This window comes from Papio anubis, chromosome 5, assembly GCF_008728515.1.
Source record: "Papio anubis isolate 15944 chromosome 5, Panubis1.0, whole genome shotgun sequence".
NCBI lineage: Eukaryota > Metazoa > Chordata > Mammalia > Primates > Cercopithecidae > Papio > Papio anubis.
The window spans coordinates 83,486,767-83,510,811 of NC_044980.1; the positions used below are offsets into that span (position 1 = coordinate 83,486,767).

At 36.0% G+C, this 24,045-nt stretch overlaps 2 protein-coding genes and 1 long non-coding RNA gene across 11 annotated transcripts in view; 2 read left to right on the forward strand and 1 right to left on the reverse strand.

Moving 5' to 3' along the window:
* Window positions 1–3,734, forward strand: part of POLR3G (RNA polymerase III subunit G) — a 41,950-nt gene extending 38,216 nt beyond the window's left edge. For all 8 annotated transcript variants that reach the window (XM_009208757.3, XM_021939548.2, XM_003899914.3 and 5 more), the window contains one exon: window positions 1,349–3,734. In XM_009208757.3, coding sequence (XP_009207021.1) covers window positions 1,349–1,435 — 87 coding nt within the window. In that variant the 3' untranslated portion in view covers window positions 1,436–3,734. The remainder of the gene's footprint in view (window positions 1–1,348) is intronic.
* Window positions 3,735–5,015: 1,281 nt separating this feature from the next.
* LYSMD3 (LysM domain containing 3) lies at window positions 5,016–19,565 on the reverse strand. Of its 2 annotated transcripts, none has more exons than XM_009208765.4 (3): window positions 19,334–19,565; window positions 14,478–14,743; window positions 5,016–8,853 (listed from the first exon to the last, which is right to left on the reverse strand). In XM_009208765.4, the coding sequence occupies exons 1-3, from the start codon at window positions 19,452–19,454 to the stop codon at window positions 8,188–8,190; spliced, it is 1,053 nt and encodes a 350-aa protein (XP_009207029.1). In that variant the 5' UTR covers window positions 19,455–19,565; the 3' UTR covers window positions 5,016–8,187. The 2 variants fall into 2 exon arrangements, with proteins under 2 accessions (XP_009207029.1, XP_003899965.1); XM_003899916.5 differs by lacking the exon at window positions 19,334–19,565 and adding an exon at window positions 18,889–19,035.
* LOC103885242 lies at window positions 18,962–20,589 on the forward strand. Its single transcript, XR_648222.2, has 2 exons — window positions 18,962–19,067; window positions 20,224–20,589. It is a non-coding gene; the product is annotated as an uncharacterized LOC103885242 (long non-coding RNA).
* Window positions 20,590–24,045: the final 3,456 nt, after the last annotated feature.

Here is a 24,045-nt window from a genome sequence, read left to right on the forward strand (position 1 = left end):
CTTACAGTATCTAGGGAATAAAAAGTAATGAGATAACTATCTAAATAATGCATATACAGTGAATAATACATGTTACTTTTCTTGCATTATGTAAATACATTTATATTAAAAATCCCACTGTCCAGATAGTAAAAAAAAAAAAAAAAAATCTTTGGAAAAAAGTTAATAAAATTGATAGGAGAAATAAAATTTATTTAAAAAATTAATAAAATTTGAGAATAGTCTGTATTTCTTACTATAGATAGTAGAGATGTGGAGATTAATCTCTTTTTATAGCAGATCTCAGTCATGTGCAAAAATGTACTGACTAGTAAAAGAAACACCCATGGTCTTATCACTCAGCTTTAACAATGGTCAATTCATAGCTAACCTTTCAACCACTCATTGATCTACCCAATCCCTCCCTGTCCACCCATCCCATTCCCTGTGCCCCATGTGCCTTGGATTGCAAAGAAAATCCTAGGCATCGTATCATTTCATCTACAAATATTTCAGTATGGATTCAAAAATAAGGGCTCTTTAGCAACATCACTGTATCATTATAACATACCATACAATGAAATGTAATTCTTAATTTCATCAAATACCAGGCCAGTATTGAATTTTCTTGGTTGTCTCAAAAGGTTTGTTTGTTTCAAACAGAATCCAAATACAATCCATACATTGCAACTGATTAATAACTCTTAGGTTTAATTTATATCCAAAGTGGATTTTTGATTGCAAGATACTGGAGGCCCAGAAAAATAAATAAGAAAGTAAGATTTTGAATTTTTGATAGAAAGCACAGATATTTTCTGAGTTATTTGCATGGACAACAGTCTTATTCAGCCACAAGAAAAAGAAACTAAGAAGCCCTAAATAGAGTATAATATAGGCATCTTAAGGATTTGGTTTGGTATCATGAGGCTTTTTTTTTTTTTTTTTTAGGAAGTAAAAGTGTCTCTGGCTTATGCTCAGTTATGCTTTGTGACTAAAAATCTCAGTACTGGGGTAGTCTAATGGATGTTAATGTAAACTGGCTTTTTTTCTTGAGTGTCTGTGCATTTTTTGGGTAAGTGTTTAGAGGTTTAGCTAACTAAACTATGTATCATCCCAGTAAGCTGTAATGTGTTAGTAGCTATATTATCCTATCGAGATGGTATGGGCAACCGTTCATGTTCTCTTAGCTAGTTGGTGCCTGACAAGAGTGGGAGGTGGTGGTCTTAAGGAAAAAAGTAGCACAGGTAAACACAAGCAAAAACTGTTGTGTTTTTGAAGCTGATAAAAAAGCAGAGACTTTTAAGCCTGGAATATTTTCTTACTACTCATTCATTTTAATATTGACAAAAGAATGTATCATTTCACTTAGGAAAATGACTACATTAATTCATACTTTGAAGATGGAGATGATTTTGGCGCAGACAGTGATGACAACACGGATGAAGCAACCTATTAGGCATGAAATTTTTCAAAAAATATTTTTATGACGCAGCTTCTGAACATTTGGACAGACTTGATTTGTATTTTGTCTCTGATAAGGAACAAATATTTATTTTTGTTTTGTTTTGTTTTGTTTTGGACAAATATTTGTTACCAAAATATTCAAAACCACTTTGAGTTTACATACTAGTTACCTTACAAATTAGTCCCTGACATTCTGACATTCCTTCTAAACACCTCTGCCATCTCTCTCACGTACTCTCATGGATTTTTTTTTTATTATTATTTGAATATGAATGTGCCTAAAGAATTTTTGCTCTATTATAATCTATGTCTATGTACTTGAAGAAATCATTCTTGCTTAACTGCTGATCTTTTGTAAAACTACTGCTAGTCATAATGGATTTCTATAACCTGAAAGTTGATATAATACAGCACATGGAGCACTTTAAAAACAAAGAAACTTGAAAATGATTTTATTTTTTACCTTTACATGGTGTGTTCTAGACTACTGCATTATGACTACATAAACCTACCTGAGCTCTTACAAGTACAGAATTGTGAGATAGAGGTTTTGTGATGGAAAACATACACACAGGGAAAAATACCAAACTGAGCAATATAAATGTCACAACTCACATCTTAGCCAGTACAAAGAAACTCTCACATGGGGTGAATATTATAAATACTTGAATTTGGGACTAACTTAATACTGTATGATATATGAATTAATCATCCCACTGTAATAACTGACATCTTCAAATAGTTGGGCTTATGAAAAATTTGACTAAGACATTTTATTTAATTTTATATTTTATGTAAATGTGAAGTAAGTTCTGGTCATATAAATACCATGTAGAATGCATGTGTGTGAACTCTATGAAGTGTGGTGGCCTTTTATGTTTCAGAGTACTCAAGCTGTACAATTGATTTATATAAAAATGCAAAATGAACTCAGGTCATTTTGAAATTAAGATTAATTTTTTTGTTGTTTAACTTCAAAGCTAGCTCTCCTAACTTTATATTTTGGGAAAAATACCTAAAAACCTCAGCCTACAAAGACTCTCACAAATGCCAAAGATTTTCAAGGAAATTCATATTATATATTTCAAAAATGATTTATGAATGTTATCTACCAAAAGAGATAATTTTATTTTTCCCTTTTGGGAAGATATTATTATCCTCTAATGTGAGAATCAGATCCCTAGATTCTGTTTCTACCTGTACTATTAAACTCAACCTTGAACCTGAGCTTGGTTGTTTCTGTGCCTTAGTTTCTCTACTCGTAAACAATTTCCTATAAAAATTGTTTAAACACCAACCAAAATTTACCATATGTATTCATTCTCTTGCCTTAAAGATCAGTTCTTAATTTACATTTGGCCCTCACCCTCTAAAAATTTGTAGTTTGGAGAGTAACTGAAAACACAATTTTAAGAAACATGTTTTCCTCACAAAATATAATCTTATTTTCCTATCTTGTATTCATGCAGAAAATTGGAGACAATGTGTATTGTCTTGTGCCATTTTGCAACATGAATTTCTCAGGAAAAAGATCACTTTCAATGGCAATACTTTCTTAAGTAATTCAAGATGGGTGTGAGGACCTATCTTATTAGTTTAGAGCTGTGTTAACCATTTGTGAATTACTTCTTGTTTAAAGGAAGTTGTCAAAAAATTTTTTAAGATTCTAAATGGAATATATGAATAAAGTAAGCCGTAGAATAGAAACCTCACAAAAAGTTGTCATTTGCGGTTGATAATTAACATAGGTGTTTTATTCTTTCAACTCCTTAGTACCAGAGCCAAATACCATTTAGTTCTCGGAAATCTTATCAATATTGTTCTGTTTACTTACTTACTATAAATCTGCAGATAACCACTTGAACCAGGCAAATACACTGAAGATAAAGGTTATTTCTTTTTTTAGCTTTGAATTTGTCATGACAATTTTAGTCTTGCAGATAGCAGGGCAGCCCCTTGGGGCAAGGATTTACTCTGGGAGGTACCAGCCATACCCTTTAAGAGCCTTCTTTCCCCCTTTGAAAGATCTTTTTACAATGTTAAAGTATAGTAGTTGTGAGAACAAGCAGGATTTGCAGGTTGCTTTACCAGCATGAATCTCATTTTTCTGGCTTAAAATCTGAGACTGTGAAATTATTCCATAGGAAAGTGAATGTTATTTTGCAGAATTAGCCTGTTACATAAAAGTATTTGTTGAAGTGTCTTTAAAATTGCTATCATGAGCAAAACTGTTTGGTTGCTGTAATGCTTATTTTTCTGTATTTATTTACACATTAAATTCTTACAAAATTGTGTTCGTTTTATAGTAAGATATTTTGTTTTGAACTTATTTAAATGTTTATTTGGGAGAGAAAACTAATTTGTTAATACAGATCTTACCTAGTAACTATCTATTAAGCAGGGATGCTTGTTCCAAATAGTCTTGAATAAACAATCACCACAAACAACAAAACTCTGGGTAATGATTATTCAAAAAAGTTGTGAGATGGGCATGCTGGTCTGTGCCTATAAGTCCCAGCTACTCAGGAGGCTGAGGTGGGAGGACTGTTTGAGCTCAGGAGGTCAAGGCTTCAGTGGGCCAAGAGGAAGCTGAGGTGGGAGGACTGCTTGAGCCCAGGAGGTTGAGGCTTCAGTGAGCCAAGATGGCAACACACACACACACACAGTTATGACAACAAACTTAAGAGATTTGGCAGACAATATAATTTAGTGTGATCATTCGTGCTTGGGCTGACTTATACTAGATACCAGAAAATGTTAAGACATTCAGAAGATTCTTGTTAAACTTTTCACTTCACTACCTTCAAATGTAGTGTCCATGGAGATTCTTGTTAAACTTTTCACTTCACTACCTTCAAATGTAGTGTCCATGGCTTTGCTTTTACATGGTTAAAATCTCAAGCCTGTGTGGTGGCATGTGCCTGTAGTCCCAGCTACTTGGGAGGCTCACATGGGAGGATCAATTGGCCCCAGGAGTTCGAGGCTGCAGTGAACCATCATGCCACTGCACTTCAGCCTGGGCGACCAAGCAAGAGTCTGTCTCAGAAAAAAAAAAAAATAAAAAAAAAATAAAAAAACCCCTGTAGTAAAAATTTCCATTTTATTTAAAAAACACAATTTTAAGATCAAGATGCATTTGAAAATGGGAAAAAGAAAAAAACAGGGTTTATACACATTCCTCCATTAAATAAAAGCTCCAAAGACCTTTCTCAATTTTTCTGCTAAGCATCTTTTAAACAGTATTCTTGAGGTTGTTTTATAATAAATTAAAACTACATATAAATAGAGCAGGTTATAATCTGTAGATAATGACTCATCTACAACTTCATAGCAATTCCTGGACCATGCCTTACCAGATCTTACCCTGAGGAAAATCCCCCAAAGAACATTCATCTAAAATGTTTTATCTATGTCTTAGAGATAATCCAGTGTATTCTGCCTCACTGTAGCAAACAGGAAATCTGAATTGGTAAACCTCTGGCAATTTGCTGTATCTTACATAATATCTCTGCATTCGTTTGAGAGTAGAGGAGAAAAGCTTTGCTTTATTCAATTAAATTCACTGGCTTCCATTTTAGATTGAATAATAGAAACTTTATTACATGTTACAGATCTTTCAAAATATGAAAAATAAGGGGCAAAAAATTTTAAAAACATTTTACAGATGTACATGCTAACATAATGTTCTAGTTACATTTGTATAAAATACATTATACAAAAGATTTATAGATTTTGCATACATAAAAATTAAAGCATTCAGATATTTCTATGATCTAACAGTGCAATATGCACATACGTGGAAGAAAATACTGATTACCTGAGCAACATTTTTGTAATTCAAATAAAAAATGATTCCCATCAGTGCACCATTTAAATACAGACTTTAAAAGACTCCACTTTTATCCTGTAACACTGACTAGATCCTTGCTTCATGATATTTCTAAAACTAAGCGTATCCTTCATATATTTCCAACTAGGTAATTTTAGAAGTAAATACTTTAAATAAAAAAGAACTAATTACTAAGTAGTGGTTCATTTAAAAAAAACTTCAGGACACTGAGCCAAGCAGGTAGAGTCCAGCAAAAGAAAAGCTGTAAATAAAAAGTCCTTTGGAGAAGATAATTTAACATGAGTCTTCTAATTTTTAATGTGGCCAGCAGAGTCTATAACCACTTTTAACATACCTTTTGAAAACAGGAACCCCATAACTTCCTAGGAGTGGGATAGCAATTTTATTTTAACCCAGACTTCATAAAACTATCAGCTTTTTCTTTACTTGCTAACTCCAAAATTTTAAGTGAACCAAATGCAGTAATTCTGCTGTTACTTTTACATTGCATACAAGTGCATGCGTGCACACATGCAGACACACACACAGGCCACATGTAAAGCAGCAGATTCAAATAAGGGTGTCAACACAATTAAAATCACAATGTTAAACAATAACTGTGCTTGTTAATTAGTTATACAAGGTAATTTGCATTTGATACAAACTTAACTTACATTAGTACTTTTTAGAAACTAAAATTATTCCAAATGTTTTAAATGCTTAGAAAATTCTTTTCTAAACGGATAAGAACTGTAATTCAATAGGTAACCTTTATACAGAATTATATGTAACTCAAATTATATTCAATTAATTCAAAAATATATAATTTAAATATAGAAAAAAGAAAACTACCTGATGTGTTATAAGGATGTATATTTCCTTCAAAAAAGGATACTCTGCAAGACAAATGGTTTTTAATCAACAAATACACAGCACACCTTATTCCTTTAAAAATAAGTAACATATTTTGGAAATCGAACCCATAACAATTTCAAAGTACGACTAGCAAAAAGGTAAGGAATCACTGTAATTTCATCAATTTGATGTAAACAAAGTTCTTCAAAGGACACCTGGCCTGTTTACCCTAAAATAATCTGCATTTTCTTACTTAAAACCTCATTTTTCAGCAGGCTTAATAAATACAATGTAAACTGACCAGTTAACACTGAGCATAAATTATATCACACTCTTCTTTTCAAGATGCCCAAGGCACATTAAAACTATTTTTTAAATGTTTAATTTGCTAAGAGAACCAATTTGTAACTTCCCTATTAAACACTTGTTGGTAATTGTCTAAGGTCCTCTAATATTTGCAAAGGCTTTAATGTTTGACTTCTTTGTCCTGTCTTTTCCTGATGGTCTTCTGAAAGTACATAAAACTCCACTTGCCATAAATATTTACTTATTCCGACTGAAATTTGAAATATATAAAATGACTTATCAAAAGCCTGAAACATCAACAATTAGGAAATAATGCCCAGAAAATGAGGTGGTATTATATATCTTAAGTATATATTATATACAAAACAGGCAATCCAGACTCCACCAAATCTCATTTCTATTTAAGAATCATTCTGGTTACATTTTTAGAACACATACTTTTAAAGATTAAATGATGGAATCCGTATGCAAACGCTTCTTCCTTAGCCAGACTATAGCCGACTCAACAGATCTTAAAAAGAGGCACTATCATGCCCTTTTCAAGCAATCTATACACCTTTGGCCTTTGTTTCCCAATTTGATGCTACATGTATAGTTCAGGAAAAAAGTCTAAATTGGGTATTTTCTCTTTGAAAACAGAGGTTAAGGGATTACTAATTTGTCTGTTACAGTTAATATAAAAGACCTCTACTCATTTTTGCCTAATGAACCGTTTTCTTCAACAGACCTCAGACAGTTTTGACCCAATTATTTGTGCTTGATGGTGAAAATGGAGACAAATTTATATAGCCTATGTAACGCATCTGACTGGACCATCTGAAATAATGCTTAATTTTAATTCTGAAACTTGGATTTACTTACATAAAGCAGTAAGGCATTAAATATAATTAAGGCATGTTACTGTATGTAACAGCAATGATTTATCACAGTATATAAGGAATTATTTCTTAAATAATGGTAATATGTACATGTTTAACATATTTTTCATCATCAAAACTACAAAAGTGCTTTCAAATATCAGAGACAAATATAATCATTTTAAAAACAGATGCACAGAGGTGAGGTTAAAGGGTCTGTCCTAAAGAAAGCATTCTTAAGACAAAAATTACTGTCAGGTCTTCACCTATTCCAGTGTTCTACTGACTTCCCAACCATAATACATTATTTTGAGGTCTTGAAAATATTTTAATCTATTTCTTGGCCTCTGTTGTAGGAATTATAAATCACTTTCCCCTTTCTCTTTGTATGTATGCTTTCATAGTACATGTGCTAAATGTAATTTTTAAAGGTTTTGAAGTGGTGTGTTACGTATGCTACCATGAATAATTTTAGAATCAAACTTTCTTGCAACTGAATATTTTGGGGGTTCATAGTAGTAAATTTTTTTCAGCTGCAGATAACTGATGCTATCATTCTGCATCATAAATTTAACATTAATAAACTTTTTAAAAATTACCTAAAAAAAATTTAAACATACATCTTAAGAAAAATGATACATCTTCCAAGTTAAGAATTTCCTAAACACACATTTAAATTAATTTCTGCTTGAAACTTTGACACACCAGATTTATGGATCAACTGCTCTCAACATCAACTAGTTGCTCAAAAAATGTTCAAAGTGTGAAATCCTTTTGTTAAAAACAAAAGCATCTCAATCTCTCTAAATTCTGCCTTTGAAGTGATTATTGGATATAACTGATTCACCACATTCCAGATGCACATGTGACTACTAACGTTTGATTACGAACTAATTGCTATGTTTCGTGTTGAGCAGCAGGTGACTGAGAATCTTGACTATACAGTTTATTATCATCTTGTTGGCCGAAATGTATTCCTTTAGTTGGCACAATTCCATTTTCCATTTCTCTCTGCTGTGATGGGGGTGTGATTTTTGAATGTAAATGTGAAGAGTCCACTGTTGAATGATGACTAACATCCACCTTAGCTAAAATTTCATAATACAACAAATAAAACACTGGTGTTATTATACCTACTATCAACATTATCACGACAGCTGTCCACCACCCTATTCCCCAGTCTGCTCCATAATAGGGATCTTTACGTTGAGTGTTTTTGTTATCAGGTTCAAAATGTATTTGTTGTGCTGTTAAGGCCGATACTACCTCATTGAGGTTCTCTCTCTTATTGTCTGTACACTTTACTATTTGTTCTATGTCTCGGTCTACTTCTTTTAAAAAGCTACCAGCTGAGTCACTGTAAGCAAGAGAATCATTAGCTGGCAAAATTTCCTGTTGTTCGGAAGAGTATTGAACAGATGAATGACGTGAAGTCTGTCTTCCTTTTGGAGGACAAAGTGTTTCGGTCAAGGAACTGAACTTTTTTACTGGAATTTTGATAGACCTAAGGGCAAAAAAGTCTTGATCACTGATGAGATTGTTAACTCTCTTGATATCTGCTACCTGTGGGGGGAAAAAAAAAAAAAGGCAACATACAACTGAATTCTAAATCAAAATAAAGGTAGCAATAGTCATTCATCCTAGTTACTTTTGGAGGAAAAAAAAAGTTGAACTTAATTATTAGTAGTATTAAGTTGCACCCAGAGAAATTTTAATTTTATTTGTAGATGAGAATTCTACACCACTTTAGATCTACCGATCTTAGGAAATCACTACTTTCTACTATCACCCACATATATTTGTAACACTAATTAATGCTATTTAAGTAAATCCTAGAATCCTTTGCTGCTTCCCTTTGTGCATCATGCATAAATACCACAGTCCTTCTACTTGTGAACAATTTGTGAAGGAAGGATTATGGGTAGTTATCTTCTTTATTCCAATTTGGAAACTGGAATATAGACAAATGCTACCCGACTAAAACTACCATATTTTATCAAAACTAAGATGCCATAACTCTTAAGATGCAGCATTATTTTATGTATATCTAGGGGGAAAAAAAAACTTCACCAAAAATTGAAGATGCCACCATTCAAAAAAAAGATGCTAAAATGTGTGGAAAAGCATATATACCTTAGAATTTAAAAAACTGGTAATTTATCCCCCTTACTTCTGAGGCCATTTCCACTTTCCACCCCCCCCCCCCCACAAACTTCTCAGTGTAAATGCATTATTCAACTACCTTCAAGACTAATCACATATGCTTTTTCTCTATATATTATATATTCCTCAACCTGTTTGTATTATCCCATCCACTGTGAGATAACCTGTCTGTACATCCTATTCCACTGTGTTGGGGGAAGAGGGGAGTGTCTGGCAGATTACCAATTGGTATGCCAGGTTCTCCCACCATCTCTTAGTCCCATTCATTTCCATCAATGCTTTAATCTAAAACCTAATCATGTAACACCTGATTGATGTCAGAGAGATACAGTGGGTCTAGTATGAAGCTTAGATTTCTGGTTTGGTCAACTTGAGGGATGATGACATTCATTAAGAAATGGAACACTGTGGAGGGTAAGAGGAGGATGAATGCAGATTTTAGACATGCTGACTTGGAGCTGCTTGAGATACACAAGTGGAAGATGTTCAGGACAGAGTTGTAGATATATGTCTGAAACTCAAGAACGATCTCAGCTGGAGACACAGATTTGTGGACTATCAGCAAAAATATAATTGAAGTCGGCCAGGCATGGTGGCTCATGCCTGTAATCCCAGCACTTTGAGAGGCGAGGCAGGTAGATCACTTGAGGTCAGGAGTTCGAGACCAGCCTGGCCAACATGATGAAACCCCATCTCTACTAAAAATATAAAAATTAGCCAGGCATGGTGGTACGTGCCTGTAATCCTAGCTATTCGGGAGGCTGAGGCAGGAGAATTACTGGAACCCGGGAGGTTGTGGTTGCAGTGAGCAGAGATTATGCCACTGCACTCCAGCCTGGGCAACAGAGCAAGACTACATCTCAAAAAAAAAAAAAAAAAGGTAATTGAAGTGAAAGAGGTCAAAGAGTAGACAGATTCACTAGAAAAAGCCTGGGAGAAAAAAACAACAAGATCCCTAAGGAACTCCAACATTTGATGGGTATGCTGAGTAACAGAAATCCACAAAGGAGATGAAGAATGGCCAGGAAGGGAATATACAATAGTGGTTAAAAGCATGGATAACTGGGTTTGAAGCATGGCTTTGACACTTTCTAGCTGTATGGCCTGGGGCAAGTTGTTTAACCTCCTTGCCATTAAGTTTCCACACCTGCAATATGGCAGTAATAATACTACCTACATTATAGGGTTGAGGTGAACATTAATGATTTAAATTTTGCAGGACACTCAGAACAGTGATATATAGTATGTCATATAAAAGTTAGCTATTATTAAATGTTAACAGTAGGAAAACCAGAAACCTGAAAATTCAAGGTGGTCAAGCAGAGAGGGTCTTTATGAGGGAGTAGTGAACAGAATCAACTGTAGATTCGTGATCAAGTACAATGAAGACTAAAAGAGGTCAAGCTGGAAAAATTATCTTGCAGTGTATGTGTGGGGGGATTAGAAAGAAAGGGTTGAACAATAACTAAAAAATGAAACAGTAAAGATAAAGGGTGTTTTATCATCTTACTACCTTCACACTGTTTTGTCTTACAGCAAATGAAGATTCACTGACAAATCCCAAAGTTTGACCCCATTCTCTTTAAATGCTCTTTTGCTTGGTATTGTGTACTCCTACTAATCTACTTAATACTCTTTTTGAATTAGGGTTCCAAGGTTTAGTATCTACCTAAGTTATCTCTCTGAATATCCCTATAATGATTTCTATGCTATGCCAACTTCCTTGGTTGCGTTCAAGATTCCAACCTTGGACTTTTTATTCTTCTCATCAGTTGTATAACTGACAGATTTTTAATAATTCTTAAGATTATTTCTAAGTGGAATATACCACTAACTACTTACTGTATTTTTTAAATGATAAATCCTTTTATAATAAATTTTATAATTTTTTTGTTGCTTATGCTCCCATCAAAAAGATGCACTGCTTATCTTAACTAATTCTGTTCATCACCTTTCCCACTATAGTGGCTGATATGGTTTGGGTATGTGTCCCCACCCAAATCTCATGTCATCTTATAATCTCCAATGTTGGAGATGGGGCCTGGGGAAGGTGATTGGATCATGCAGGTGGATTTCCCCCTTGATAATGTCCTGAGTTCTTGTGAGATCTGGTTGTTTAAAAGTGTGTGAAACCTCCTCTCTCACTCGCTCTTCCTCCTGCTCCAGCCATGTGAAAATGCCTGCTCTGGCTTTGCCTTCTGCCATGAGTAAAAGCTCTCTGAGGCCTCCCCAGAAGCAGATGCTGCCTGCTTTATGTAAAACCTGCAGAACCAATAAACCTCTTTTCTTATAAACTACCCAGTCTCAGGTATTTTTTTATAGCAATGTGAGCACAGACTAATACAGAAGCCAATGCCATCTCTCCATTAATGTTAAGCACTTTTCATCATTCTCATTTCACATAAGCAATCAACTGATATATCCTGTGATTTTCCCCAGTACATTTTTTAACACTTCTTTATCCTTATCACAAATATTTTAGTCTAAGTCCTGATCATCTTTATTATTCCAGTAATCTCTTTATTGGATCCCCTTCAATTCATCAGCAGGCCCCTCTGTTGTTCTGCATCAATCCTGTTAAAACCCTACAATAACTGTATTCTCTTACTATATGGATCAAACTTTTCCATTCTGTATCACTCCTGTTAAAATCTTACAATACGTATTCCCTTACTGTATGGATCAAACTTTTCCTCAGTGTCTCAAAGCATTTCATCCCAAATAGTCTGTGCCACTCATTTCTGAAATACCTACAAAAATTCCCTTTGTTGTTTACCATATTTCCTCCTTGAAATCTTTACATCACTGTTGAATGCCTGAAACATCCTTGTACCTCATTGGAAATATGACCTATTTTTAATTATTCAGATGGTATGTTAAATTTTCCTAAGATAATTTTCTAGGTTCATTAAAAGAAAGCTAATATGTTATAAAACCTCTGAACCACAAACCACATCTGTACCTTGATGTTTTTAGCCTTGTCTCTCATTTTGAAGTCTATTCCACCATCTATCTTCTATGACATATTCTGTAATTTATTTATCAATGGTCTTATTTCTCTACAAAACATTTACTCACATATTTATTTACATTTAGATATAAACTTAGATATATTGTGATGTAATAATGGCAAGAACTGATGTTGCCATACATGAGCAAGGTAGGAGGAAAAAACTACCCAGCTCTTTTACATCAAAAAAATTCATTTTAATAAAATATTTTATTAAATTTTAAAATCAAAATTTGTAATGTTTTGATGAATTGTGAATTGTAATAAGAAATGTGAATTATTGCAATAGTTGCAAATGTAGAAAGAAATACAACCTCATGACCATAATTTTTTTGGAATATAAATATATATAAATACATTTATATAATATAAACTTATAGATGTATGTTCCTATGAAAGTATTACAGGTAGTCAATAAGAGGTTTTTCAAGTATAAAAATACTTTACATCATGAAAAATTTGGGGGGAAGATGAAAATATTAATGAGAAAAAGGGATGATATAAAATCTCACGCTATTAATAAAAGAGCTCTCATATACACACTTTCCACTTTTTTAAAAAATACAAATTTCAGGTAGCAAATCCTGGAAGTACTTAGAATTCTGTGGATGCATTTAAAGAGCACTCTAATAGTCTTATTTTTAAATGTTAATACAACATTCTGAAAATTATACACTTTGTAACTATTTTAAGTCATGAGGAAGAATTTAAGTTCACTTAAAAATGTGCGAGGAGGTACACAGTACATATATTTCAAAATTCTGTTGGGAGTATGAGAACAAAAAGTTTGAAAACAAATGTTCTAACCAGTTTCCATATCAATGTGGATATAAAAATATCCTGCTAAGGTCTCAAAATGGACATAATAACACAGACAGAAAAAGGGTCCAAATAGAGTACAGTGTCTATTAAAATAAAAAATACACCATTCCTCTTATCTGGCAATCCCACTTTTGGGATCTATCCCACAGAAATAAAGGCACTGCCATTTAAAGATACAGTTGTGATGATATTTGCCACACAAGGTAAAACACCAAGAAAATCCTGAGTATCAATTAATAGGGCAATGGCTTAAAAATACTGGAACATTGATACTACAGACATTATACAACCATTTAAAATAATAAGTTAGATCTATAAGGCTTTGAGGGATGGTCATGAAGGTGTCCATGATACACTAAAAAATGAAAAATGCAAGTTGCAGAGTAAAATGCGATACAATCCACGTTTAAAAATACAAAGATTACTAACTCCCCAAAACATGTATATATAAATAAATACTTATGAGCACAAAAAAAGGTACAGAAGCATGCCAAAGTAGCACATCAAGCACAAGAATTACAGGGAAAACTTTTCCTTATACATTTCCACATTTTTTTACTTCAATTTTAATTAAGTAAGATATAGTTATGTTGATTCACTACTGAAACTGCGGGATTTAAAATACACAGAAATTAGGCATTTGTTGTACCTTTTAAAAAGTAAACATTTACGAATGTGACACAGAAATTCAAGTATTTGTTAAAATTTTAAAAAGTAAACATTTGCTAAATGTGACATAGACACAGATTTCTTTCTCTTTTTTGATGACGGAGTCTTGCTTCCTGTTGCTCAGGCTGGAGGGAGGCAGTGATGGATCTTGGCTCACTGTGAGCCCATTCTGGGTTCACGCTCTCTCTCTCCTGCCTTAGCCTCCCGGACAAGCAATTGCATGCCAAGGCTACTACTCTGCCTTTAATTTTTTGTATTTTAGTAGAGATTTGGTTTCACTGTGTTAGCTAGGATGTGATCTCTGATCTCCGCACCTCGATCCATCTTACCAGTTCCAAAGTGCTGGGATTACAGGCGCGGAGCACCACTCCCAGCCCCATGGAGCATAGATTTCCATGCAAAAAATAATAAGAGCAAAAAATGGAGAAAGGAATAAACAAGGTAAAAAAGGACATGGAATTTATTTCAGTGTGGGTAAACAAATAATTTCTTATGGATTGCATTATGTGATATTAAAACTTACCGTACAACAGTACTGAAGGGCTATTGCATTTAGTGTATCTCCTTCTTGTATATCTTTTGTTAATACTATAATGTCATCAAGTCTATCTCTTGATGTACTTCTTCGGACCTTCTCTTTTCCTCTGGATCGAAGCTCATATACTTCAGCATCCTCCTCCAACATATCACTGTCTGAACAATTTCCAAATGCATGTACTTGACCACTTGACTGAACTCCTGGAAGAGGAAAACTACGATTCTGATGCCTTCCTGCCATAATGTTAAAATCTAGAAGAAAAAAAAAGCAGAGAAAATTTTGGAATGTAGCTGATCCAACTGACTGACTGCATGTATCGTACATTCAGGACACAATCTTTTGTTTTTGTTTTAATGGTATTAGTTATTTGAACATTAGGTTTAAGTTTTTTTTGTTTTTTTTGTTTTTTTTGAGATGGAGTCTCACTCTGTCACCCAGGCTGGAGTACAATAGTGCGATCTCAACTCACTGCAACCTTTGCCTCCCAGGTTTAAGTGATTCTCCTGTTTCAGTCTCCCGAGTAGCTGGGATTACAGGTGCCCACCATCATGCCCAGCCCATTTTTGTATTTTTAGTAGAGGCAGGGTTTCACCATGTTGGCCAGGCTGGTCTGGAACTCTTGACCTCAGGTGATCCGCCGACCTCAGCCTCCCAAAGTGCTAGGATTACAGGTGTGAGTCACCATGCCTGGTCTAGGTTCAGGCTTTATAACTGTTAAAGTACAACAAACATATTTGGCAGTGGAGGCAAAGGTATGGGAAGAAGAGGTAATCTCCTCCTCTATTAGATCATATATCACTAAATACGTGGAGTAATTACATACTAACAGGCAAATTGCTATAATTTTTTTGGTAAAAATAGAACTTATAAAATTAAACACTATAAAATATTACATTAAATATAATGTATAAATATACAATCTTAAATTCCCCTTATTCTGAGTATGTGAAGAAAATCAGAGAAATAATTGTGTTATGTATTAAAAACTTGTGACTATACAACTTATAGCTCTGATGGAATCAAAGCATGTTTTACATACACATACACTTTTATGAATTCAAAACTTTCCGGCTTGTTCTGCATTTTAAATTCATTCAAATTTGGAGTATCTTTTGTATTACTTCCTCCTGGACTTCGGTATTTATATTTAGTGCAGATATGCCAGCTATACAGGTTATGATTTTGCTTCCCTGGAAGCCTTTTAGTCAACTTAAGAGTCCTCATCAACTTCAATTGATGGTCCATAAAGACTGTGAACAGATCTTAGGTCACTGTGTTCATTTATACTTTAGAAAAAGCATTGTAAGACTGACTGGGAGCTGACCTAAGTTAAAAACATGCATCAATGAATACTTTTTGTTTACTTGCATACTCACTCTCAACTCACCATCATCAAGTTGATCTACTCTCATTAGGAACACAAGAACCTAAAAAACTAATCCCACATTCAGTTTTGGCTTCGTGTTAATTATTCACATAAGAAGGGGAAGATTGCTTTCTGTTCTTGTTGGGAAAGATGGAGGGTAGTAGTAAGAAGCACTTTGGAGATAAAATACTTTGCACTTAAGGTGGTTCAGACATGAAGAGAGGGAGTAAGTTAAGCATAACACCAAGATTTCTGATTTACATAACAAATTGTGGTGCCATTCTCTGAGATATGGAAGAGGAGCTGGGGCAGTAGGTGCATGGCTATGACTATGAATTCCTCTAAGATAGTAAAAAGGAATAGCAAATAGACAAATGGGCTATACAGTCAAATTCAGAGAAAAGGTCTAGGTTAGAAATAAAATTTCATGACCAATCTGCACATAGGTGAAAATGAATCTGTGAGTACATATGATATTACCTAGAGAGTATAGAAAAAGAAAAGAGGGCCCAAGACTGAGCCTTAAAGAAGTCCAACATTCAGTATCTTGGTGAAAGGAAATCAGCCTGAAAATATGGACAAGGAGTGTCCAGGAGAGGGAGAAACCATGGAAGTATTATGTCATGGAAGCCAAAGCAAAATAACATCTCAAAGACTCACTATTTTTTTAATACTATGGATGAGCACCAGGTGAAACAGGAAAAAACAAACAAAAAATAGAAAAGACCAGCTCCAAAAATCTGAGTACATAAAATGGATGACAATAAATTACAAAGGTTGAGGATCCCTAACCCAAAAATCCAAATCTTAAATACTCTGAAATTTGAAATATTTTGAGTGCTGACATGAAGCCACAAATGGAAAATTCCACGTCTTATATTTCAGATTTCAGATTAGGAATGCTAAACCTGTATAGGTATTCTGGTGATGTGCTTAAGTACCCTGAACACATTATTTTTTCACTGTATTAATGGTATGTCTTTTTTTTTTTTTAATTTATTTTTTCCTGTTAAGCGCTTATGTGTGAATAAGTGTAAGAAAATGATTGCTTACTAGTAGCACATAAATTCAGAGTTAGGAATGATGGTAATGCCAAACAACCACAAATTTTCCATAAGGGTGGCTGAGATAGTGACACTTTTGCCTGCTGATGGTTCCAGGTACAAAAACTTTTGTGCACGAATTATATAAAATTACCTTCCGGCTATGTGTATAAGTTGAACATGAAACACAAATTTCATGTTCAGACGGGTCCCATCCCCAATATATCTTATTATGTATATGCAAACATTCCAAAATCCCAAGAAATCTGAAACACTTCCGGTCTCAAGCATTTCAGGTAAGGACTACCCAACCTGTACTTTCTATGTAGGCGTATACTTATCATAAAATGCTTTAAAACCATTTAATATAGTTGAATCCAACCCTTGAAAGCCAGTTTCTGACCCTGCTCTAAGGGCAATATTGTAATGCTTTAAAAGCTCAAGATTTCCTATTAAGATAACACAGAGAACTAATAGCTATATGTTAAGTAGATTATTTCAACTGTTCTCTTAAGTGCTACATTATTACCAAGAACTAGGATTCCTAACTTGACAGCTATCAAACTAAAGAAAACTATCACATTTTATATCTCCAAAGTAGTTTTGAAGCCATGACCACATCTTTTCCTCCAAGGATAACAGTTTTATTTCCACTCATTTAACCAAGTCTTTTTTTAATCTTGTGTCTTTAATCTAGGGAATGTCTGTGAACCCTGTAGATTCCAGGCAAATTTTATACATATGTATATTTTTCTGGGGAGAATTTTTATTGCTTCATATTCTCAAAAGGCATCCATGATCAAAAAAGTTAAGACTTAATATACAGCAATTTACACGTGGCTATACCGACCTACTTATGCTGTCCCGTTAGACACTTTCTCCCTAATAATTTGTTCTTAGAACTTAAAAATTGGCTTAGTAGTACAGCTAACTGAAAATCACTAAGCAATGCCCCAAAGCCATTTTAGCTATTTGTTTCTATCAACCTCTCTCCATGATATATTTCTAAATAATAATTTAAAGGTCAGAACTTCACCTGTCTCACTATCTCTCCATTCCCCTTTATAATGAAATGCAGGCAGCTGACTATACCTAGTTACAAAACTGGGTATTCTGAATGATCAAGAACTGGCTGTGTCTCCAACCGAAGTGAATAGACAGACCCAGGCAATCACTCCAGTCTACTACTCAAGAGATTAGAAAGTACGTAATATTTAAGTCATCTGGCTCAATTCTATTCACTTCTCTTAATTCTCTTAGTGCAGGAAAAAGGCACGAATTCCCTCTTCAGAAACCTGGAACAAGCCTGCGCGCTACGTAGATTACGAAGGGCCACAAAACAGTGTTAAAGCATTCATCAGCTCAGACTGTAACTGAAAATGGTTTCTCAAACACCTTCGTACGGTAGAACGGCTGCTGCTGGGTGTTTCGCCTTGACCTTCTTTAAGCAAGAAGCAATAAGAGGGTCACAGGGCACAAGTTAAAGCTGCAAAGGGACAGAATCAAAGTGCCTTATCCGCTGCCAGGGCCAATTTTATTTTTTTAAAACTTAACTTCCTCCCCTCTGTATCGCAGACCTCAAGTTTTTCTTTCCCTGCTATCGTCAGCGAGGATTACGTCTGATTCTTCGGTCACGGCATGACACTTGAGCGATGTGACAAGATGCCGTCAGCGAATATTTCACGCCAACATAAAGTTGTGGGAGAAATGCTGTATTTAGGTGGGAAATGAGCTGCCCCAGTAATAAAGCCGGTAGGTGTCCTTCTTCTGAGCCTCAGTTTCCCCGACAGTGTGACAAGAGGGCCTGGCAGGGCTGGTCTGGAAGTTCTTCCCTTTCTCGGGGGTGTCCTCCCCGCGGGCCGAGCCCCGCCCTACAGCACCCACCACACCTGTGGCCGAGGGCTCAGCGCCTCCAGTGAGGACGCAGGTGGGGCCCAACCCCGCCCTCCTGGACCGGGCCACCCTCACCTCCTGCCACCATCTTTACCTGTCCTCGTTAGCAGGGGACACGCTGCGACGAGATGACCAAAAGGTCCGTCGCCCCCGCTGTCCCGGGCAAGTTCATAGTCCAGCCTCCGCCTTGGGCTGACCCAGTCCGCCTCCGCCTCTGCCGCCAACGTCTCCGCCTTCCGGGCCGTACGCCGCCGCCACGTCCGCAAACCTGAGGTGCGTCATCGCGTCAAGTGGGCGGAGGTGGGAAGGGGCGGGGGAGGAGGCGGAGGGCAAGCCCAGAACGGGGGAGTCCAACCACAGGTCCACGCCCAGCACGCAGGCGCAGGGACTCCGCAGAGGCCCGGGGGCAGGTCCAATCACCGGGTCCAATCCCCAGCCCTACCCTTAACTCCTCTCCTCCTTCCCCGTCACCTCACTCCCAGCGGAAAAGATCTGGTGGTCAAGTCAGCAGACCGAACCCGCGACCCCCAGCGACCTACTGGCTGCGTCTTTGTCCAGCGACCACACGGAGCTGGCAGAGACTGTCGGAGGCACACGGAGGACGAGCCGTGGCTCAGGGTGTGTCCGGGAGCTGTCTTGCATTTTTTTCTTGCTGTGCATCTCGAATTTTCTTTAGGGTGGGGAAGGACACCTCAAAACCACTGTTGACATCACAGTTTCAGAAAATTGCACCATGCTTGTTACCCTTTTCATGCTGAAGACTCCAGACTGTTGCAGAAGAAGCAAAATACTGGAGAGAAACCCTTGGGGGACCAAGGACGAGGGTTGGGGAGGGTTGTTTCAACTTTTGTGTTTTTAGGTGAGGAAAGTGAGCCACCTAGAGTCAGGCCCCAGGAAATGTTTTCCCTGGCTGGAGGAGTCAAGGGAGTCAACAAATTGTAATCTAACTTATTTTGGTTTGAAAATTAACTGAGTCATTGGTAGTCACCATTGGACTCTATGAGATGTTAGCTTGTTCAATAACAAACTCATGACTTCATACATGATTTTTATCACAAATGTGTTAAATGAGTATGATAATGTGTTTCAATTTACGTATTTGAATAGCAAAACCCGCAATTACTTTTGCACCAACCTAATAAATGAATGTAAAGCATTTTAATGAGTCTGATGTCTCTCAGTGTTGACATTAGAGATGTTGCACTTTGACGACCATGCTAACTGTTACGACAATACCCATTTTAGGCACAAATAGCTGGGGTGCAGGGTGCACAGTAGTGCTTTTCAGAATGTCTGAATATTTATACATTAGAAAGCCTTTGAAGCTTGGTTTTAAATTGTTTTTCAAAGGGTATGTTTTTGGTTTTCTGGTAAGTGCCTCTGCAAAGGTTAGGAGTTTTGCATTGCAATAGTTTTCTTTTATTTGCAGGGATAGGAACTGTGCTCCCCAGCGTCACAAAAAGAACTGCAGGAGAAGACGACTTTTGAAAAAAGATTGTCTGAGTTGTTCTGTGTGTTGTTGCCCTCATGACATCCCTGTCTGTAACCATTTATCACTGAGACATTCTCTCATCAGCAGACAAAGGATATATTCCCTACTTGATATGTAGGACTTCGGCTGCTTAGCCCTCATGAATGTTAATGGGAATACAACCTTCTTTCTGTCTATAGGTTATTTTTCTTATTTTAATGTCAACAGACAGCGGAATTAATGTGAGAGTCAAAGTGATAGATTTCAAGCACTTCTATAGGACCAATACCTGTATCCTTCATATAAACAACTTTCTCAAAGATATCTGCATGCTCTTGAATCGTTATTTGTATTTAACAAGGATGCAAATATTAAGCTTTTTATAAAAATGCAAGAATAGGGTTATATTTTATTATCAGAATACACAAAAGAAGCGGCGAGCGTGAATTTTGGCCAAGTTCCAGAAAGCTGGCCAGTAGGAACAAGCATTTTGTCTTTAAGAAAAAGGATGTCCCCAGTGCTCAGCAGAGCCAAAAGGATTTTTAGTGCTTCAAGATCTCATCTGACACAGTTTCTGTTAAAAGGCTATAGATGAAATAATATGTAATTTCTAGGAATATGTTTTAGTCACTAACGTTTAGTTTTTGTAAGTTGCCCCAGAATAGAAGTTGTACTGAAGTGAGAGTGTAAATTGATGCATCCTGTTAGGCAGTATGTATCAAAATTAGAAATGCAATTGACTGAACTATTACATTGCTAAGTAATTACCTTAGATTTACTTACAGATACACATGTGTAAGATTTAACAGATAGGTTCAGGAATGTTTGCACAGCAATAGCCAAAATCTAAAAACATTCTAAATGTTTATCAGTAGTTGACTGATACTTCTGGTACATTAAAACAATATAATGTTATACTTGGGTTCAAAAGAGTGAAGTTAATCTGGCATTTGCTGATTTATTCATTCATTTACCTAAGAAGTTTTTGTTGAAGAAAAACAGTGCTTAAAAAGACAAATTCCACTTACTTGTGGAGCTTGAATGACTGAAGCATATAGAACTTTAAAATGTTTTTACTCTATTTTCAGAAGAAAAGATAGGACAGGAGGTATGATGTCATTTCTATGGAATAAAACTTTAAATAAGCATCTCCCATCCTACCCCCCGTACCCTGCCGACACACACACATACACATACACACACACACACACACACACCACACATACATGCAGAGAGATGCATTTAGTTTTTCCATTTGGAAAGTTACTCAAGGAATTTTAACAGTGGCTGAAAAGGACTAGACATGGCAGGGGAGTAGGCAGGAGATTTTGCCTTTTCCTTTAAACTTTCTATATAGATTGAATTTTTATTAGTACATGCTTTTATTATTATATTAAGAATTAACACATTTTATTTTTAAGTAACTGGACTTGTTTATCTGGAGCTAACCTATAATTAACCATCCATCTCTTAGTCATTCCTGAGTCTGTTTGTACTTTGTATTCAAGTGGCAAATGTTTGGAGAAAAGAACCAGATCAATTCTCTCATAAATCAAAAAATGAAAGGGTAACAAAACATTGAATTCTTTTTACATGTCTTCTTGATTTTCCTCTTTCTGATTTCTTTCAACCCTGCTCTTTTACTCTCTCCTCCTTCCTATTATTCCTATTTCTATCCTCTTAGCAGCCTTTTCTGTCCAGTTTCTACTTTTCAGAAGCAGAACTAGAAAGAACTGTTGGACAATAAGGAAATACTGTAAGTAATCTGAAATGAAGTTAAAATTGGACTATGGAGTGAAACTTTTAAAAAACAAACAAACAAACAAAAACCTCCTACATCTCTGATCTTCAAATAACCTATGTAGAGAGAAAATTATTGTGTCTTTTCTCTCGAAGTCTTGGAAAAAACCAGACTGGATGATCTGGATATGTTCTGCTGCATATGTACCACGTGACCTCTCTAGCTGCCTTTAATCCTGTGATTTTTAAACATAGTGATTATTGTAATCATGGCTTTGCCATAATGTGGATAAAAGAAGAGTCACGTATGCTTCAGGAATCCAAAGCTGTTTATAAATGCTAGTAATTAATTCATGGATCCTAAACATGACTTGAAAACAATCATCTTCACATCTTCATCCATGAAGACACGATGAAAACTAGCCTCACAAATACTATCCTTACACTCTTTAGCTAGGTGGTTGGTACACATAGAAAGGAACAGTTACATATTTACATTTAAGTAGACTGTAATTTGAAATGCTTTGTTTCCCATGGTCTTTATAATCACTACTGTCACATAGATCAGTGCAGGTGAATTCCCCCGGAACCTTCATCCTGCTTGTTTCTGTGCCTACTTCTTCAGAGATTTAAGATGATAAGACAGAACGTAATTAAGTTCACTAAACCAAAGGAAAACCTGAGGCATGACCCAGTCTATGGAATTGGGTAATGGTAGATAGTGATAACCCAGAAGTGGAGAGCAAGTCAAAATGGAGTACAGAGAGTAGACATCCAGTTTGATTTCTTAGGCCTTCAGCACTGCATTCACAGAGACAGGAAAGCTAGCGAGTGGGGAAGAATAAAAAGAATGGAAGAGGCAACAGCATCTTCTCTTTCTAGTCTAGGCCTTTCCAGATAGAGACCACTTCTGTGACCATCCTCAGCTTAGTCAACACTGACAAAACCAAAAAAGAATTTCAAAAGCAAAACTTCCGTGCTCAAAAAATAACAATAGTGAGGTGTATATGCATACCTAAAATGAAGGTAGTTGTTTATCTGACAAAATATAGACAGAAATTACATCTATTCATTCAACAAATGTTAATTAAGCAGCAACTGTGTTTCAAATCCTGCTTTAATAAAGCACTAGGGACATGCAATGAACAAACCCAAATCTTTGCCCACGTGGAGCGTATATTCTTGTGATGAAAGATAAATAAATGAAATTGTGTTAGATGGTGGTAAGTGAATGGAGGAACACTCAATAGGGTAGGAGCTGCAGTGTTTTGGGTTGGGGGAGAGTCTCCACCCTATGAAAATTCTCTCTCCCTGAGAAAGGAGCTGTGCCTGGAGTATTGGAGGAACAACAAAGATACCAGCATGGCTGGAGCAGATTGCCGAAGGAGGGAGCCTTAGGAGAAGAGGTCAGATGGAGCCAAATGGGATAGGACTCTATCGGCCATTGCAAGGACTTGAGCTTTCACCCTGAGCAAGACGGGAAACCACTGGAGGGTTCTGAGCAGAGGAGGTCATCATCTACCTTTTAAAAGGATCCCATAGGAAAGTGAGGGCAGCAGCAGGGAGATCAGTTAGGAGGAAATTGTAGTAATTCAGGCAAGAGGGAAGATGTCTCAAATTGGAGAAAAACATCAAATATCACATTGATGTGGATTAAAAATACTTAAGAATTTTTTTTCAAAGCCCCCGACTCTATGAGGATGCTCAATTTTAGTTTTAAGATATTTTTCACTAGTTCCTTCTTGCATACTTTGATTAATGACTCTATACTGGGGCCTCTTTTCCCCATTAATTCTAAATAAGCCAGATTTACCACTGTAGCAATTGTTGGATCTGAGTAAAGTTTCCATTCCGCCCTCTCACCATGTTTTCTTTTATTTACAGTTAAGATTGAGCTGAATTTTTTCCCCTTCTTGCAAGCCTTAATCCTATCTGGCTTCTAAATCCCTTCAGAATTATTTGAAGCTAAGAATGCCTGCTGATTTCAAAGAAGATTTTACACTTGGACTTACTTGGTGGGGTATATAGCAAGGGTCATGG

What these genes read in the sequence shown, in the direction of transcription:
- LYSMD3 (XM_009208765.4), bottom strand. Translation starts at nt 19,454, where the DNA reads ATGCACAGCAAGAAAAAAATGCAAGACAGCTCCCGGACACACCCTGAG. An exon ending in GCTGGACAAAGACGCAGCCA is followed by an intron (nt 14,744 to 19,333) that starts GTAGGTCGCTGG and finishes TTTTTCTTCTAG; the next exon opens with ATTTTAACATTATGGCAGGA. An exon ending in CCCTTCAGTACTGTTGTACG is followed by an intron (nt 8,854 to 14,477) that starts GTAAGTTTTAAT and finishes TTCCCCCCACAG; the next exon opens with GTAGCAGATATCAAGAGAGT.